Below are 17,457 nucleotides of genomic sequence, written 5' to 3'. Positions count from 1 at the left end.
ACTCAGGGATGGCATGTTTCCCAGGGAACCTTGGTGGGGGGTGTACTGGGTCTGGTCCTAGGCAGCTACAGAGGCCAGGTTACAGCATTGTAGGTCACATGTTCCAGCCTAGAGAGGCTAGGATCTGGCACATTATCTGCACTCAGCCTTTCCCTGTCACTGCTCCAGCATGCTGCAGCCTGGACTCTGGATGGCCCTGGCCCCTCTGCTAGGTGCCCTCAGTGCAGGTGAGCCAATAGCAAGGTCAGTGAAATAACAGCCATGACATCTGGGTTCATGCTGTGTTTTGGGACCTGGGCCTCTACCTGCATTCTCTGTTAGACCTCTTGTCAACTCTGCATACGTACAACTAACCTCACTTTTCAAATGAGGACACTGGGGTTCAGAGAGTAAATCACTTGGCCAAGGGCATGCTGTCTGTATCAGGTCCAGGTATGAACCCAGCGCCTGGCCTTCATCACTGCTGGGTCACTGCCCTAAAGGAAGCATCTGGGGCACACACCGCTGGCCTTCCTCTTCTGGGTTTCTCTAACCTACACTCCTCTGTGTGTGTGTGTGTGTCCCCTCCCTCCACCTGCATGTTTTCACTCTCTCCCTTACCCAAGTGAGGCTGCCTTTTGTACACAGCCTTTCCCCCCCAAGTTCTCAGTGATCACTCCCTTTCTTGTCCCCTCATCCTTATACTCTGCCCCTTGTCTTGGCCCTGGAATCACATGCAGTCTGAGTGGTTTTGTATGTCCTAGTGGGTATTGTTTCTCTCTGAATTGTCTGCCTCTCTGGGCCTCATGTAAAGCAAGTACTTATAGTTGGCTTTATCAAGTGAAAATTATATAAATCTTATATAATCTTATAGCATACCTATAGCATACATAAATATATGCATTTATATATTTGTTTAATATAGATTTAATATATAAATTCATTTATTGTTCACAACTTTTCATTTATTGTTTCATTTATTGTTTTCATTATTGTTTTTCATTTATTGTTCACAATTCTCCAAGGTAGGTTTCATGCCCCAATAAAACATGATCAAACTGAGGTGGACAGAAGTTACCAACTGGTAGTGGGTGGAAGACCTGGGATCTGACCCAGGTCTGTCTGTCCCCAAGCCTGTGGATTTCCCTTGAGAACCCGGACTCTCTTGGGGTCACCCACAAGGATTTGCTGAGCAGTTCTGAGGTAAAGCTCATGCAGCTCTTCCTTGGGTCTACAGTGCATCAGTTTTCAGGGACAGAGGGTTGGCGTCCCAGCACTAAGGAGGGGCTGCATATCAGGCCTCATGAACTGCAAGGGGACCCCAGACAGGAGCCCTGCCATACCTTGACCCCTGCCTGTGCCAGCCCTTTCACCAGGGCCTCAGGGTGACTCTGGCCAGTCCTGTGATCTCTCTGAATCCCCACTTCCCCACGTGTAAATTGAGAGGGTTGACCAGATGAAATGTCAGCTCTATTATCTTATGATAATAGAGCCTCAGGGCACTTCAAGTGCCTGAAATTCTAGAAGGTAAGGGTGACAAAAAAGTCACTAGGTTTCATCAAAGCATCAGATTTCTGAGGCCTTGGGTGGGGGGCTCTCAGCCAACCTGGTGTCCCTGTTACATCTGTGCTTTTCTCTCCCTATGTCTCAGGTTGGCCATGTGTCCAAAAGAACTATCATCCTCAGCACCAGCCATGGCACCCCATGTCCTCAGGGAAGACCCATTTGTTATGACAGTTTCTCAGTAATTGCAGACTTTTGTTCAAGTAACATCATCACAGGAGAAGGCCCAGAGCAGAAGGACTCTCTAGAGGCAAAAGGGGAGCAATGCCCTCACACCAAGCCTGTCGCTCCTCTCTTTTGCTTTTCACAGGGACAGCTGCCCTCTGTTACCGCAGTGGGGCCCTCTGCTACCTTCTGTGCCTCATTGCCTGCCTGCCAGGCCAGGACTCCATGGCTGGGAGCAGCCTGCAGTGCTCCAAGGACTTTCAGTAAGGAGTGGACACCCTCGTGCCCCAGGAAGAGAGGGAAAGGGCAGGAAGGACAAAGCAGCAGGGCGAGTGGTTGGGAGAGACCAGGGCTTCCTGCTCCCTGGAAGAAAGTGGTCCTGTACAGGTCCCTTCTATGGTGGCCCTGAGTGTGATGAGCTCCCAGGGGCATGAGTCCAGTAGCCTGGTGGTTGATCCCCTGGAGCCTACCCAGCACACAGTCCCTGGATTTCTAACCTCAATCACAGCCAAGGTGCAGGATAGGTACCAGAAGACGTGGGCTCTAGACAGGCACTGTTTCTCTCCTGCCCTATGACCTGGTGAATCCTCACTTGGGAAGTGGGGCTGGCCATCACATGATCTATCTTCCCACATTCACTGTTAGCAGCTCTGGCTGCTTGCAGCTTCTCCTCAGACCAGATCGCAGCAGACCCAAATTACCCAGGCCAGGTGTGAAGGGCCTCGATGCCATCTGCACTGCCATTGAGGCCCAACTGCTCCCCGGCTTCCAAACCTGCAGGGCCTCTCCTCAGTTGCTCAGATTCCTTTGGCTTTTGCAGCTACCCTGGTGGCAGGACAGCTCAGCGGCCGTGCCTCACCAGAATCTGCAGCCGGCTCCCAAGACTCAGAGAAAGCAAAGACTACCAGGTGACCCCGGGGGAAGGGCAGCTCCTTGTCTCAACCATTCCTGTGGGAGGGGGCATGGTGGTTATCAAGAAGTCCCCAGAAGAGGCTAAATTTCTCAGGATCAAAACAAACATGTTAAAAGTAAGATGGTGATGCTCTCCTTGGGGAGACACCCAACACTCCTTTCTCACTTCTGACCCAGTGCCCGGGGACTTGCCCAGCCAGTTCAATACAAAAACAAATATAACACACCTCTACTGTGGGGATTAAATGAGATGATACCTGTGAAGTGCTGGGAGGTTCAGAGTCACTGCTTCCATGTGACATGCAGTTAACATAGAAACTTTGGAGCTGTGGCACAAATGCCCACAGCAGCCACATTGCACCTCACTCAGTGGGTGTCAACCAGGCACCTACTGTGTGCACCACTGGGTAGAGGACAAGAGTCAAGGCAGACCTCTGTCCCCTGAGAACTGAATCATAGCAACAGCTACAGCTCAAGAAGTTTAGCTCTGGAGCTGCAGCATCCACCAAAAGTTAGACAAGGAGTACTTGAAAACCTCCCTTCAACCATGGATCACAATAATTAATTCCGCCTCACCATGACATATGGAGGTAATGTTGGTGGTAATTTTCTTTTACAGAGAAAATTGGAGGGGCAGAAAAGTTAGGGGATCTGTAAAGACCCTTGGCAAAGTAAGCACCTGAACTGAGATCCCAACTCTCAACAGCCTCCAGGTACAGGTGTTAGTCATGACCTACCTGCCTTCTCAACTTGTGTTTCCTTGTGTTCCCTCAGTGTTACCTGCCCAGGCAAGAGCCAAAAGCAAAGCATACTGCCCATGTCTTCTGCCCTCTGGGCTACTTCTTCATAGACAGAGTCCTTAGCTGCCAGCCTCGCCCCACAGGTAGGTGAGAATGGGCTGGGGCCCCGATGCCACTGGGGAAGGACTGGCACAGGATGGGATCAGAGGGTTTTCTGCTTGAACTACATCCCCTGGAAGCCCAGGTGGTCTCTGAGGGACAAAGTCTGGCTACTCCTGGGCACCGAACATGCACTCATATGGCTTGGGGAGAGTGAAATGAGACAACACAGAAGGAAGGAAGTTTGCAGAGTGGTGAGGAGCATGGACTTTGGAAGACAGTTCAAGTACTAACTCTGTTCCTTAATAGATGTATGATCTTGGCAGAGTTTTACAGTTCTTAGTGTACAGCACCTGCACAGTTTGTTAAACTTATCCCTAAGTATTTCATGTTTTGGGATGCTATTATAAAAGGAATCGTATCTTTTATTTCAATTTTCAAGTGTTGGTAGCTAGGTTTTTTTTTTTCAATTTGCTTTTTATTTGTGACAAAATACATGTAACATAAAATTTAGCATCTTAACTGGTTTTTAATGTTCAGCTTAGTGGTATTAAATACATTCATAATGTTGTCCAACTATCACCACCATCCATCTACATAGCTCTTTTCATTTTGTAAAATTGAAGCTCTATACTGATTAAACAATAATCCCCATTCCCCTGTACCCCTAGCCCTTGGCAACCACCATTCTACTTTCTGTCTCTATGATTTTGACTACTGTAAGTATCTCATGTAAGTGGAATCATACAGTATTTGCTTTTTGTGTGACTGGCTTATTTTACTTAGCATAGCATTTCCAGGGTTCATCCATGGTATACCATTAGGTCAGAATTTCCTTCTTTTAAAAGACTATATATATATATATACATATATATATATATATATACCACATTTTGATTTTTCATTCTATTGATGGACACTTGAGTTGCTCTAGCATTTTCGCTACTGTGAATAATGCTATGAACATGGGTGTGCAGATATGTCTTTGGGACCCCAGCTAGTATTGACTTTTTTTATATTGACCTTGCATCCTTCAATCTTACCTGCTTCATTTATTTGTTAGAGTAACTATTTTGTGTGTAGATTTCATAATATTTTCTCTTCATGCAATATTTTATCTTTGAATAAAGACTTTTTAACTTCTATCTTTTCAAGCCACATGCCTTTTTATTACCTTTCCTTGTCTTATCATGCGGTCTATGAATTCTAGTACTAGTTTGAATAGAATTGGACATCTTTGCTCTGTGCTAAATCTTAATTGGGTTAAGGAAATCCTTTTCTATTTCTAGTTTGCTGAGAGTTGTTATCATGGATGGGTATTTAATCTTGTCCTGTCTTTTTCTGCACTGATTGGGATGAGCATATGGTTTTTCTCCTTTGTTCTGATAAGATGATGAGTATCATTGTTTTTTGAACGTTAAATTAACCCTGCATTCCCGAGATAAACTCCACATAGTTCTGATATTTTATCCTTTCTACCTATGATTGAATTTGATTTGCTGATATTTTGTAAGAATTTTTGCATCTATGTTCATGACAGATATTAGTCTGTATTTTTCTTTTCTGATTTTTGTCTGGATTTGATATCAAAGTAATACTAGCCTTATAAAATTAACTTCCAATTAGTACCTACTCCTCTATTTTATGAACCAGTTTATGTAGATTTGGTATGAGTTATTTCTTAAGTGTTGTATAGAACTCAGTAAAGCCACAGGGCCTAGAGTTTTCTTAATGGAAAGGTCTTTAATTACAAATTCAAAAAAATTTTTTTTTTTAAATTTTTTTTTTCAACTTTTTTATTTATTTTTGGGACAGAGAGAGACAGAGCATGAATGGGGGAGGGGCAGAGAGAGAGGGAGACACAGAATCGGAAACAGGCTCCAGGCTCCGAGCCATCAGCCCAGAGCCTGACGCGGGGCTCGAACTCACGGACCGCGAGATCGTGACCTGGCTGAAGTCGGACGCTTAACCGACTGCGCCACCCAGGCGCCCCAAATTCAAAATTTTAATAAATTTAAGGCTATTCAGATTTTCTGTTTCTCATTGTGACAATTTGGTAATTTAAATCTTTCATGGAATTTATCTGTTTATGTTGTAGACTTATTGTCATAGAGTTTTTCATACTATCCCCTTACTAACCTTTTAACATATCATCTGCAGTGATTCTGTTTCATTCCTAATATTGGTACTTTGTGTTCTTTCTTTTTCTTTTTTTATTGATTGGTCTAGTTAGAGCTTTATCAATTTTATTTATCTTTTCAAATAACTAGGTTTTGGTTTTATTGATTTTCTTTATTTTTCTATTTCATTGATTATCATATCCTTCCTTTTACTTGCTTTGATTTTAATGATATCCTTTTTCCAGCTTCCTAAGGTAAAAACAGATAATTGATTTTCCACCTTTATTGTTTTCTAATATAAGCATTTAGTTTACAGGCATTTAAACCTAAAATTTGTATCTATGCACTGCTTTAGCTATATCTCACGAATTTTATGATGTGGGGTTTTTATTATCATTAAAGTTAAAAAGTTTTCTAATTTCCTTCTGATATTTTCTGACCAGAAGATTATTTAGAAGTGTGTTGTTCAATTTACAAATATTTGGGGCTTTTTTAGATGTCTTACAAATTTCTACTTTAATTCCATAGTAGTCAGAAAACATACTCTCTGATATTTCAATCTTTTGAAATCTATTGAGACCTTTCTTATGGTCATATGTATGAGTCTGGGAAGGTTATTTAAGTTTTCCTTAAACCTCTCTTTCCTTATTTCTAAAAATGGAGTTGATAATAATGCTGACTAAATACACCTGCTAAGTAAAGTCATATGTAGAAAGTTCTAAGTAAAGGCTCAGTAAATGGTAGCCACCATACTCAGAAACAAGTTGTTCCTCACATGAGCGGTGGGCACTCTGGCACCTCATCTCAGAGACAAGAGCTCTGTCACTGCCCAACTGGCTCTGCTGCCCATCAGTAAGGAGGCTCCTCTGGTTGGCCACATACACATGCAGTCCCCTGTTCTCCCTCCCTGTCCAGCTTCTGAATGTTCTACAAGCCCCATAATTGCCTGAGTTCTTAGTGGGAGCAAGAAAGGCAGACAGAGCAAGCAGGGGAGAGGCCTGTGTGGGGCCATACTTCATTCCAGAACCCATAAATGTCAAGTGGAAAGAGAGAGGTCTTCTTGCCCAGCTACCTACCCATCCCACCGCTAACTCCTGCAATCCTTTTGTCTCCCATCCACAAAGACATTTAGGATTGAAATGAGCATGAGAGAGAGAGAGAGAGAGAGAGAATGCTCAGAGGACCCTATCCCACTCAGCTGTGCACAGATGATGCTATCACTGTGCAAGGGTGGTTTGGAGTGACAAAGAACATGAGACATAGAGGGGGCCTGAGGGAAAAGAAGATAGGGAGAAATAGCGTACACAAGAGAGTGCCAAGGCCCTAACAACCAGGCCTCCCAGAGTGGGGAGGCCAGAACAAGGGAACCAGGAGCTGGATCCAAGGTGGATCCCTACTCCCATCAGCAGCATGCACAGGGCCACAAGACAAGTGGGGTTCTAAAGATCAAGAAGGGAGTATCTCAAAGCATACATCATTTTTACTTTTGTTAACTTTAAGACTGTATATGGTTTTGTTTTCAGCAGTATTTCCCTCCTTAATTTTCTTCAGGTTGAAAATGAAGTGTATTTGTATTTCCAGGGCACTGGCCAAAGGACAGCAGTGGAAGAGGAATGGAGGGAGAGCCCCTGCACCTGCGGGCAGAAGGTAAACAAGGCTGACACTGAGGGTGCTGACACCTGTGTGAGCAGGAGTGGTTTCTCATCTTTATCCCTTCCCCTCTGTAAGGATACTGCCCCTACCTTGAGGTCACCCAGCCTCTTATCCACCTGCTCTTTGATGTATATTGTGGGGCAGGGCCAGGGCTGTGGGGGAGCCCACTGAATGCATGGAACACTTAGGAGACAGAGCCACTCCCAGGGGAACTAAGAGGGCTTGCCCATCCATCAGTGTGAAGCAGCCTAGGGAAACACATGGCTGGACTAGAGGCAGGCAAGGACCTCAGTGAAGTGTCTGGCTGCCTGGAGAGGGACCATAGATTGCACTGCAGTGACAGGAGGACTAGAAAGGCACAGTGGGAAAAGGAACACAGCTGACATGGACCTCTTGCCAGCCCTCCGCCCACCCATGTTCTGCCTCACACACTCTTCTTGAGCACCTGCACGTACCAGCCACTGGGCCAGTGTTAGGGTCCCTGGAGCTCACTGTTAGAAGACAGACAGACACAGGAACCCCCTAAACTACAGTGTGGAGAGTATTGAATTAAAGTAAGGACAAAGCCATCAAAGCTCAGACAAAGGTACTGGCAGTCTTCTTGGCAAGGGACCCAGAAGGCTTCTTGGAGGAATAGACATGGGAGTCAGGCCCAGAAAATGCACAGGCTCAGTCAGTCAGTCATGGAGGGCAGGGAGAACCCTTCAAGCAGAGGAAGTAGCTTTTTGGAGAAGCAGAGAGCAGAGACTTTGCTGCTCTGATCTTCTCCCTGGCAGTGATGTCACACCAGGGCTCTGGGCTATAGATTGCCACAAAGGCCAGCCTGGTCTTGGGCCCCCAACTCACCACCCTAGGGCCTGCAGACTCCTCCCATGATGAGGCCCTGAGTCCTGGTGGGACCCACCCATATGGCTTCCCTTCACAGGCCACTTCTGCCCAGATGGTGCCATCACCATGCCATGCCTGGCCAGGACCTTTGAAAGCAGGAGGGAGACACCCCACCCCAACACCAGCTTCTGCTCAGCAGGTCAGTTCTGAATTTTGTCTGCTGTTTGTACAATGGGAAGAGTGAGTTGCTGACTTTGCTGATTAGGTGCTCATCCAAAGTCTACCATACATACTTCATGATGCTGACTATAGCCAGCAGCATCTCCAGGCCCTGGTAGAGGTGAACACCAGGAAAGCCCCACTCAGGATGCAGCAGGCCCCATCAGGCTACCAGGTCTGGGAGCCCCATGTTGTCTTTGCTCAGCTGGGAAAATCAGGACATGTGCAGGAAGTTCAAGGCAGCCCAAATTGTTCTACATAGAGTTTAAAGACAGAGGGGTCATGTGGCTGGGAACCACTAGCACTGAGCCCATGGAGAAAAGAAACGAACAGTTTAAAAGTGAAGAATGAAAGTGCTGGTAGGCACAAGGGAGGAGTGGTCAGGAGCCCAGACAGAGAACACCATGTGGGAATTGGGACACATCCAGATCTGCTATTGATGGGCTATCAGTAGGTTCCTTGACCTCTGTAAGCCTCAGTAGTAATATTTGCCTTATAAGGCTTCTGTGGGCATCAGACAAGACATCTATATAAAGGACCTTGCACTGAACCTAGCACATATTGAGTGCTCAGGAAAGAGTTGCTTCTGACCTCATAATCACCGCCATCAACAACGTCCCCTATTACCTTGGAAGAATGAGTCTGGGGCAGAAAAGGGGTATTTATCAGGTCAGACCACTCAGTGTCCTGAGGGAATATTCCTCCTCTCCTGCCCCAGCACTACCAGATGCACCACCACAGATCACAACGCACTGTCATGTAAGTGCTTGTGACAGCCAGTAGTGGTTGAGGAGAGCTTGTGACCACCCTGAGGATGTAACGATTTGGGGGCTCAGGAAGCTCACTCGCTCCCCAGGATCATCTAATTTTGGCAGCGAAACCAGGACCAGAACCCAGGTGTCAAGACAACACAGGGCTGATGCCCTCCCCTGCAAGCCTGGGCAGGGTTGAGGCTCCTGAACTTCAGCCCCACACACAGTGCTGTATGGGATAGGAGGGCACCCGCCAATCCAGCTGCTGGCCTTCGGACAGGGCCACTGCCATCAGCGATAATGGTGTGTGGTGTTGGGGGGCCCTGAATACCCAAGAGACCCACCACATCATGGGCCCTAGGCCACTGCTCCCTGCACACAATAGGTCTCACTGCCCGCTTGCCTGTCCCTTAGCCCAAACAGTTCTCTCCCCTTGCCTGCAAGCTCTCCACTGCTTATTCTTTTAGTGCTATCTCCAAAAGCCAATACAGGATTTCTCCAGAAAAATATAAATGGCCACAAACATCTTCCTGCTTCCCATTTGTCACGACTCTGCAACAGTTCTGAGCACCAGTTTACTTGCCATGGGCTGGGTGACACTTGAGGCCCCTCCAAGCTCTGACATCCTGAGTCTGTGACTCATGGAACACAGTACAGGTTTGACCTGGCAGGTGAGGAAAGGCCCAAGCATGGTGGGGTGGGGCTGGAGCACCTCTTGGGTGTCAGACTCTGCACTAAGTGTTCTCACATGTGTTAGCTCACATAACACCATCGAACACCACCGATTATGATCTGGGGCTCATAATCCCCTCTGAACTTCAGAGGTCAATTAAGTGGCTTGGGTCACATAGAGTGAGGTCACAGTGCAAACCCACATCTGTCTCATTACTTTGTAACACCCCAAGAATGCCCTGAAGTCCACATGGATGGATGTTGGATGGTTTTGAAAGGAAGAGAAAGAGGCAGGGACAAATTCCTCACAGCCTCCATTTTGCCCAGTTCTGAGGCTGTTAACTGGAGACAGGGCTGGATCCCTGGTAAGTGGTTCAAGGAAACAGATGTCTGTGACGGAGCCTCTCAGCTACTTTTCTGTGAAGTTCTGAAGCCACCAACTCCCTGGGCCATTCCTCGGAGCCATGGAGGAAAGTGTGATGCTTCCTCTGCAGCCCAGGGCCAAGACCAGCCCCCACCAGAACCAGCCCCTGGAGGATAGGGCCAAAGTGGGCACTCAGGTGAGATAGCTGAGTAGGAAGGAGTCATTTCCTCTGCAGGTCCCAGGAGTTGGAGAACGAGGAGCAAGGGTCCAGCAGCATCACCCGTGGTCACACATTAACTCCCCTACTAGGAGCCCCAGTTCCCATGTGAGGACAGAGCGAGGGCAGAGGCTGTCCCACACTGAGACAGAGCAACAGAAACAGCAGAACTAGGGAAGTGACCCAGCCTCCAAGAAAGTGAAGATAGGTCTGGTGTGAGCCACAGCAGCCGGAAAGCTTCCTTTCTCCCCAGGGTGTTGGAACTGTGATGCTGTGATGTTGAAACTAGGACTCACGAAGACTTGCTGGGTGCCCAGTACTGCACAGGGGCTCTGTCACATTGCACAGTGTTGTCACAGCAAGCCTGGGAAGCTGTGTTGTTGTAATCCCATTTTATAGAAAGGAAGATGGGAGTTTGAGAAGCTAGGAGACTCCCTGTCATAGTCGTCTGTGGGCGGTGCTGCTGAGGCAGTGGGAGCCCCCTGAAACCTGCAGCACTGAGAGAGCAAGGAAGCCACTGGTCTCTGCATGGAGAGGAAAGGACTCCCCCCAACCCAAGTCTGCACCTTGGTAAATGCCGATGGCAACCCTCCTCCCTGCACTCCCAGGCCCACAGGAGGATCAGACCCACCAGGGCCTGGGAAGCATTCATTGTTTTCCTTTTGAGGCCAGCAACGCAGGTGCTTCAGAGAGAACTGCAGTGATGTGGGCTGTTCTCTCCCCAGTTCTCAGCCAGTGTCTGCAGTGCCCAGCGGGATACTTCTGCCCCAACCAAGCCGCCCAACCCATCCCATGCCAGCCAGGCACATTTAGCCCGAATCCAGGCCAGGATGAAACCACAGACTGCGTTCCATGCCCAGCAGGCAAGGCCTGTACCCAGGCTGGGCTGACTCAGCCAGATGCAGAGTGCACACCGGGGTAAGGAACTTTGATTTCTCAATGATATAAAGGTGACTGGATGGGGGCTCAGAGTCCTCCCCTTACCATCGTTCAGGAGTCAGACCCTCAGATTCAGGTGGGGATTCAGCAAACATCCACCCACCTCCGTGTCCTGGGAGGGCCCCTGCCTCCCAATCAGGGCTCAGTGTCACTCCAGCCCCAGGCTCCAGGACCCTCCCCAGGAGCACCGGGGCCTGAGCATGAGCTGGAGGCAGCTAGGTAACTCCTGTCTTTCCCACGGGGAGAAAGGGGCACAGGGAGGTTACTGCAACAAAGCCACAGAGGCCAGCAGGCACAATGGGATTTCCCTGCGATTACCCAGGTTGATGGGTGCTCCTTGGTTGTCATAGGTATGTGTGCCCTGTGGGCTCTTCCAGCCCCAATGCTCCCACCCATGCCTGCCCACCCGGGACATTCAGCAGCCGCAACAACCTCTCCGACCTGTCACAGTGTGAGGTCTGCCCCTCGGGAGTAGCCTGTCCTAGGGGTGAGTGAAAAGGGGGAAAGGCAGCCTTGCTGCCTATTGGACCCTGCCTTTTTGGGTGAAGAACCATCTCCACTCCTAGGCAAGGAAGGCCAGGAAAATAGACCCTGACCCATAACCCTTTGTTTTCGCACAAAGATCATGGTTCACCTCACTTAGGGTGTCCGAGGATGGGACCATGAAGATCACTGCGTTCCCACCATGCTGCCTCAGGTAGCCTTGGGCCGCTGCTGACCTAGATGCCCCTTTCACCAATGCCAGGCCCCAGCCCATGTCCCTGCCACTTACCAGAGGGATGTAGCTGGAGGGGGTGCTGCTCCTCCGGGTCTAATTCAAGATTGTGTTTTCAGGAACTGGAAGTCCAAACTGGCCCCCTATCCCCTGTCCAGCTGGCCATTATTGCCCTCTGGGCACCAAACGGCCGACCCAGTTCCAGTGTCCCCCAGGCACCTGGAGTAACCAGACTGGACTAACAGCAGTCGAGGAGTGTGTACCTTGTCCCAGGGGCTGGTTCTGTGTCACTGGAGCCCAGCTTCCCTCAGGGACATGCAAAGCTGGGCATTACTGCCCACAAGGTGAGTGGGGCCAGGGTCTGCTCTGCAAGGTCACAGGTGAGTGCCAGAAGAGAAAGCCATGAGCCAGCCTGCCATACTAATGTTAGATTTCAAGAGAACCTTCCTGAGAGTAGGGCCAAGACCGCTCAGCTGCTGAGCATCCTGACTGGGGATTCCCAGGGTATGAGTCCAGACAAGGCTGGTCCCAGGTGAGTGGCACCCCCTGCTCCCTGCCCCTTCCCCAGTGGCGTCTGTTGAGGAACTGTCCCCAGGCAGTAGGGTGAGAAGCTACTGTGCCTGCATAATGCAGCCCTGGCCCCCCTCTTCCCTCCTGAGACCCCTCCTTCTTTCTGAAACAGGTACAATGTGGAGCACCCAGTTCCCTTGCCCAGCAGGCACCTACAGCTCTCAAGCAGGCAACAGCCAGATGGAAGACTGTCTGCCATGTCCCCCAGGAGCCTTCTGCCCCAGTGGTGCCCCCAAGCCCGTGCTCTGCCCACGGTAAGGGAGGCTGAAGGGTATGGCCATCCTCAAAGTTACCACATGTTTATTAAGTACAGGCCGAAGCCTAGCACTATGCCAGGCATCGAGGGATTTATAAAGAGAGATGAGGGTCTGGGCTGCCTTAGGATCTGATAGTTTTGTTAAGATAAGACATAGGAACTGAAAAGGCAAGGGCCAGGGCTGAGATGCAGGGTGGCAAATTGGAGTGGGACCCACCCCCACCCTCATGGCCCTAGATGTTGAAAGGGAGAGAACTCACTCTGGGCTGGAGTCAATGGGTAAGGTGCCCACACCCCAGTAGAGAAGCTGCTTCAAGAACAACACACCCCAAGGCCAAGCACTCTGGAAGCTAATTCTGGCTGACGTCTTAGCAACGATCATTTGGCGCTCTGGAATTCTCTCTGTTGATTTGACTGGTTTATGAAGATGTGCCCCTTATTCCTCTGGTCACAGAGTAAACTTTAAGAATGTTTCTTATTTTGAAAAAGTGATACGTATTCTTCACGTAAAAAGTGAAAACAGTAACCAAAATAAATTTCAGACCAAATATAGATTTCCATGTAAAAAACAAAACTGTAGGGGAGCCTGGGTGGCTTAGTTTGTAAAGCATCCAACTTCAGCCCCGTCATGATCTCGCAGTTCCTGAGTTTGAGCCCCACATCGGGCTCTGTGCTGACAGCTCAGAACCATGTAGTCTGCCTCAGATACTGTCTCTCTCTCTCTCTCTCTCTCTGACCCTCCCCTGTTCGTGCTCTTTCTCTCTCTCTTAGAAATAAATATTTTTAAAACTTTTTAAAATAAATATTTACAACCAGAGAGAATGTGGAAAAGAAGCATGACATGAAAGGCAGAAATAATTGAGGAAAGACCACAGGATCTGAAGGTAGTTATTTCAAGCTTCTGTTCAACAGCATCATGAGCAAAGTTAAAAGGCAAACAACCAAGCAGGGAGATGTTTTCAATATGAACATCAGGCCAAGCATCCATCTACTTACTGCCTTATTATATAAGGGCCATTACAAATCACTTACAATAAGACAGAGAGAGACAGACAGACAGACCAACGATAGACCACACCAACATAAAAACATAAACAAAGTAGAGGAACAGACAACTTTTTGTTTGGTTGTGTTTTAATTTATTTAAATTCCAAGTAGTTAACATTCGGTGTGATATTAGTTTCAGGTGCACCATACAGTGGTTCAGCAATTCCATACATCCCTCCGTGCTCATCATGACAAATGCTCTCCTTAATTCCCAGCACCCGTTACCCCATTCCCCCCCACCCCCACCCACCTCCTCTCTGGTAACCATTAGTTTGTTCCCTATAGTTAAGAGTCTGTTTCTTGGTTTGCCTCTCTTTTTTCTCCTTTGCTCATTTGTTTTGTTTCTTAAATTCCATATATGAGTAAAATAATATGTTATTTGTCTTTCTCTGACTGACTTATTTTGCTTAACATAATACTCTCTAGCTCCATCCATGTTGTAGCAAATGGCAAGATTTCATTATATTTTATGAAGTAAATATTGAGTAATATTTTTGTGAGGTAAATATTGAATAAATATGGAGTAATATTCGTATATATATACATATTTACAAGTGTTAATGGACACTTGGGCTATTTCTATAATTTGGCTATGTAGATAATATTTATAACATCAGAGTATATGTATTCCTTCAAAGTAGTATTTTTGTATTCTTTGGATAAATACCTAGTAGTGCAATTGCTAGATCATAGGGTAGTTCTACTTTTAACTTTTCGAAGAAACTCCATGCTGTTTTCCAGAGTAGTTGCCCCAATTTGCATTCCCACTAACAGTGCAAGGGGGTTCCTTTTTCTCCACATCCTCACCAACAACTGTCATTTCTTGTGTTGTTGATTTTAGTCATTCTAACAGCTGTGAGGTGGTATCTCATTACGGTTTTGATTTGTATTTCCCTGATGATCAGTGATGTTGAGCATCTTTTCATGTATCTGTTGGCCATCTGTATGTCTTCTTTGGAAAAGAGTCTATTCATGTCTTCTGCCCATTTCTTAGTTGGATTATTTGTTGTTTCAGGTGTTGAGTTTTATAAGTTCTTTATTTATTTTGGATACTAACACTTTATCAGATATGTCATGTGCAAACTTTTCTTCAACGTTTTTGTTTTTTTTTTTTTTTTATTTTTGGGACAGAGAGAGACAGAGCATGAACGGGGGAGGGGCAGAGAGAGAGGGAGACACAGAATCGGAAACAGGCTCCAGGCTCCGAGCCATCAGCCCAGAGCCTGACGCGGGGCTCGAACTCACGGACCGCGAGATCGTGACCTGGCTGAAGTCGGACGCTTAACCGACTGCGCCACCCAGGCGCCCCTGTGCAAACTTTTAATAGAAGGATGATCAGCCTGGTTTTAAAACCTCTCTTGATACACTGTCCCATCTAGGCCACATTTAGGGCCACACCTACCACATCCTCAGCATAACCCAGGGGTTTACAGCCAGGGTGGGACTTGGCCTTTAAATCCGGAGGGTGAGGCTGGAGACAGCAGAGGTCTCCTGCCCTCCATAAATGATGACCCCATGTGGCTGTCACGGCTCCACCCCAAGAAGGCTGTGGGCACCCACACTCCTTGCTCTCTGCTTCTTTTCCAGGGGAACCTCCCACCAGAGTCTGGGTGCAAGGCTAGCTGTGGCCTGTGTGCTTTGCCCTGCAGGTCACCACTGCCCTGAGCCAGGCACTGCTACTCCACAGCCCTGTGGTGCTGGAAGCTTCTCTGTAAGTGTTCCCAGAACAGACTCCATCCCTTAGAGGGCTCAGAAGGGGGAGGATCCTAAAGTCAGGCAAGTGGGGAGGTGGCTAGGTGCAGCCTCCATCCTGAGCCCCTTTCCTCCAGGCATTGGAAACCTGTGGACCAGGGCAGGTGCTCAGAGAGTACCTCAGTTTTACTGGCATCTGCCTTGCTCTGAGCCCCTCCCATGCCCTGCCCTCCTCAGAAGGAGATGTACACAATAGCCTGGGGTCCCAGCCAGCAGCATTCTCAGTTCAATTTCACATGTATTCTGAATGCCTACAATGTGCCAGACTTGGCCCAAATGTTAGAGGAGTGGAAAGAAACCAACCTTATTGCCAATCCTCCTTCCAGGGTCCAGGCCATCTCTGGTGCCAAAAGTGCTCAGGAGGAAAGCTCTGCAATCAGACAAAACTGGCCCGCCCCATAGCATGTCCACCTGGGCACTACTGCCCAGCCCCAGGCCTGCTGACCATCCCTTGTCCCATGGTGAGAAGATCCCCTCAGCCCTCCTGGCATCTCTTCACCTGTGCCTGCAAAGGCTCTGGAGCCATCGGCCCTGTACCGGTGGTTGGGGTGGAGGACACTCCTTCACTGTGACAAGGCCACACGCCAGCCCTCTGCCTCCTGCCCCACTCTGATGAGGAGCACTGGACCACTCCCTTTCTCAAAGCTGATTTCTGATAGTGGTGTTAGACCAGAGGTCACAAGGGGCACAGCAACCCAGGCTTGTGGAAGGGGGAGGGATGCAGGGAGAGGGAGGGAGAGGCTCGGGAGCTGAGAGATAGAGACTCAGGTGGAGCTGCCAGCAGGGGGGGGGTGCTGGGGGGCAGCCTTTGTTCTCCAGGCTCCAGAACCCTCCAGCCTCCCCCACCCCCCCCTGTAGCCATGGCTTCTTCTCCCCAAGATATATGCACCTCTTCAAATGACCTGATGTCCTCTATTCTCTCTTCCTGCCTGCTTTTGAAACTGCTGTGAATTGATCACATTCCTCACTGGGTGGGTGTTTTGCCATCAAACACTGTTGGTCTATCAAAAAGTAAGTCCCTCTCATTCGTGTGTGTGTTCTGGAGGCTCATTCTTCAAGCAGGCCATTTTCTCCTCCCCAGCCCTATGGTGTCCATGGTGAGGGTGGAGGGGCCCTGCTCTGCTCCCTTCCTAGCAGAGCAGCCAGGCTACCCAGGCCTGGAGCCCCATTCTGGCCTCCAGGTCCTTGACGTCAGTTCAACGTTCTCTGTTCAGGGCACTTTCCGAGAGGCCCCTGGGGCAGCACGTGTGGAAGACTGCCAGCTGTGCCGCCCTGGGGCCTTCTGTGGCAGAACAGGCCTGACTGAGCCCCAGGGGCTATGCAGTCCTGGGCACCACTGTGGGCCTGGTTCCAACACCTCCTCTCCGGTGAGTGCAGGCCCTCCTGGGCCTAAGGGAGGCAAGGCTGGCCTGAGCTCAGAGGCCTGGGCTGGAGTCAGGGGACACCAGTACCTACCTTTAGGGCTCATGGCCTCTGGGGGTAACAGAGCAAAAATGGTGGGACGTTGCAGAGACAGAGCCAGTAAAACTGCAACCATTAAACATGGCCAATAAAAATGTGGAAGGGCCAAAGTATTTAATATCAGTTTCCAGCTTTTACCTAAAAAGCCACCAAATACAAATAAGTCATCAGTTAGGTACAAGCACAACAGAGCTGACAATTAAGACACATGAACCAAAGCTATTTCTATACAATATGCATCTACTAATCATCAAAAGTAAACACAGTTGCTGAGGCCCTAAGAAGACACTGCTGAGGGATAGAGTCCATTTCCAGTGGGCTGCACCTGGGCCCAGGCTGCTGGACAACAATCGTGAAACATGTTGACAAGAGCCTCAAGGCAGTTTGTACCCTTTGATGCAATACTCATGTGGGAAAGAACATAAAAGGGAAAA

General features: G+C 48.5%; 1 protein-coding gene across 1 annotated transcript; it reads left to right on the top strand.

Moving 5' to 3' along the window:
* Window positions 1-1,252: 1,252 nt before the first annotated feature.
* On the top strand, window positions 1,253-17,355 carry LOC109259118 (zonadhesin-like). Its single transcript, XM_019436479.2, has 12 exons — window positions 1,253-1,970; window positions 2,528-2,615; window positions 3,394-3,502; window positions 7,160-7,225; window positions 8,157-8,258; window positions 11,009-11,201; window positions 11,573-11,709; window positions 12,057-12,281; window positions 12,620-12,761; window positions 15,398-15,521; window positions 15,889-16,023; window positions 16,777-17,355. Exons 1-12 carry the CDS (start codon window positions 1,807-1,809, stop codon window positions 17,113-17,115), a joined length of 1,824 nt encoding a protein of 607 aa, XP_019292024.2. The 5' UTR covers window positions 1,253-1,806; the 3' UTR covers window positions 17,116-17,355.
* Window positions 17,356-17,457: the final 102 nt, after the last annotated feature.

The sequence above is a fragment of the Panthera pardus genome, unplaced genomic scaffold, assembly GCF_024362965.1.
Source record: "Panthera pardus isolate Hobbes unplaced genomic scaffold, ASM2436296v1 HiC_scaffold_1, whole genome shotgun sequence".
Lineage (NCBI taxonomy): Eukaryota > Metazoa > Chordata > Mammalia > Carnivora > Felidae > Panthera > Panthera pardus.
This window is presented reverse-complemented; position numbering and strand designations above follow the sequence as displayed.

What these genes read in the sequence shown, in the direction of transcription:
- LOC109259118 (XM_019436479.2), top strand. Translation starts at nt 1,807, where the DNA reads ATGCCCTCACACCAAGCCTGTCGCTCCTCTCTTTTGCTTTTCACAGGG. An exon ending in CAGTGCTCCAAGGACTTTCA is followed by an intron (nt 1,971 to 2,527) that starts GTAAGGAGTGGA and finishes TGGCTTTTGCAG; the next exon opens with CTACCCTGGTGGCAGGACAG. An exon ending in GTGGTGCTGGAAGCTTCTCT is followed by an intron (nt 15,522 to 15,888) that starts GTAAGTGTTCCC and finishes TCCTCCTTCCAG; the next exon opens with GGTCCAGGCCATCTCTGGTG.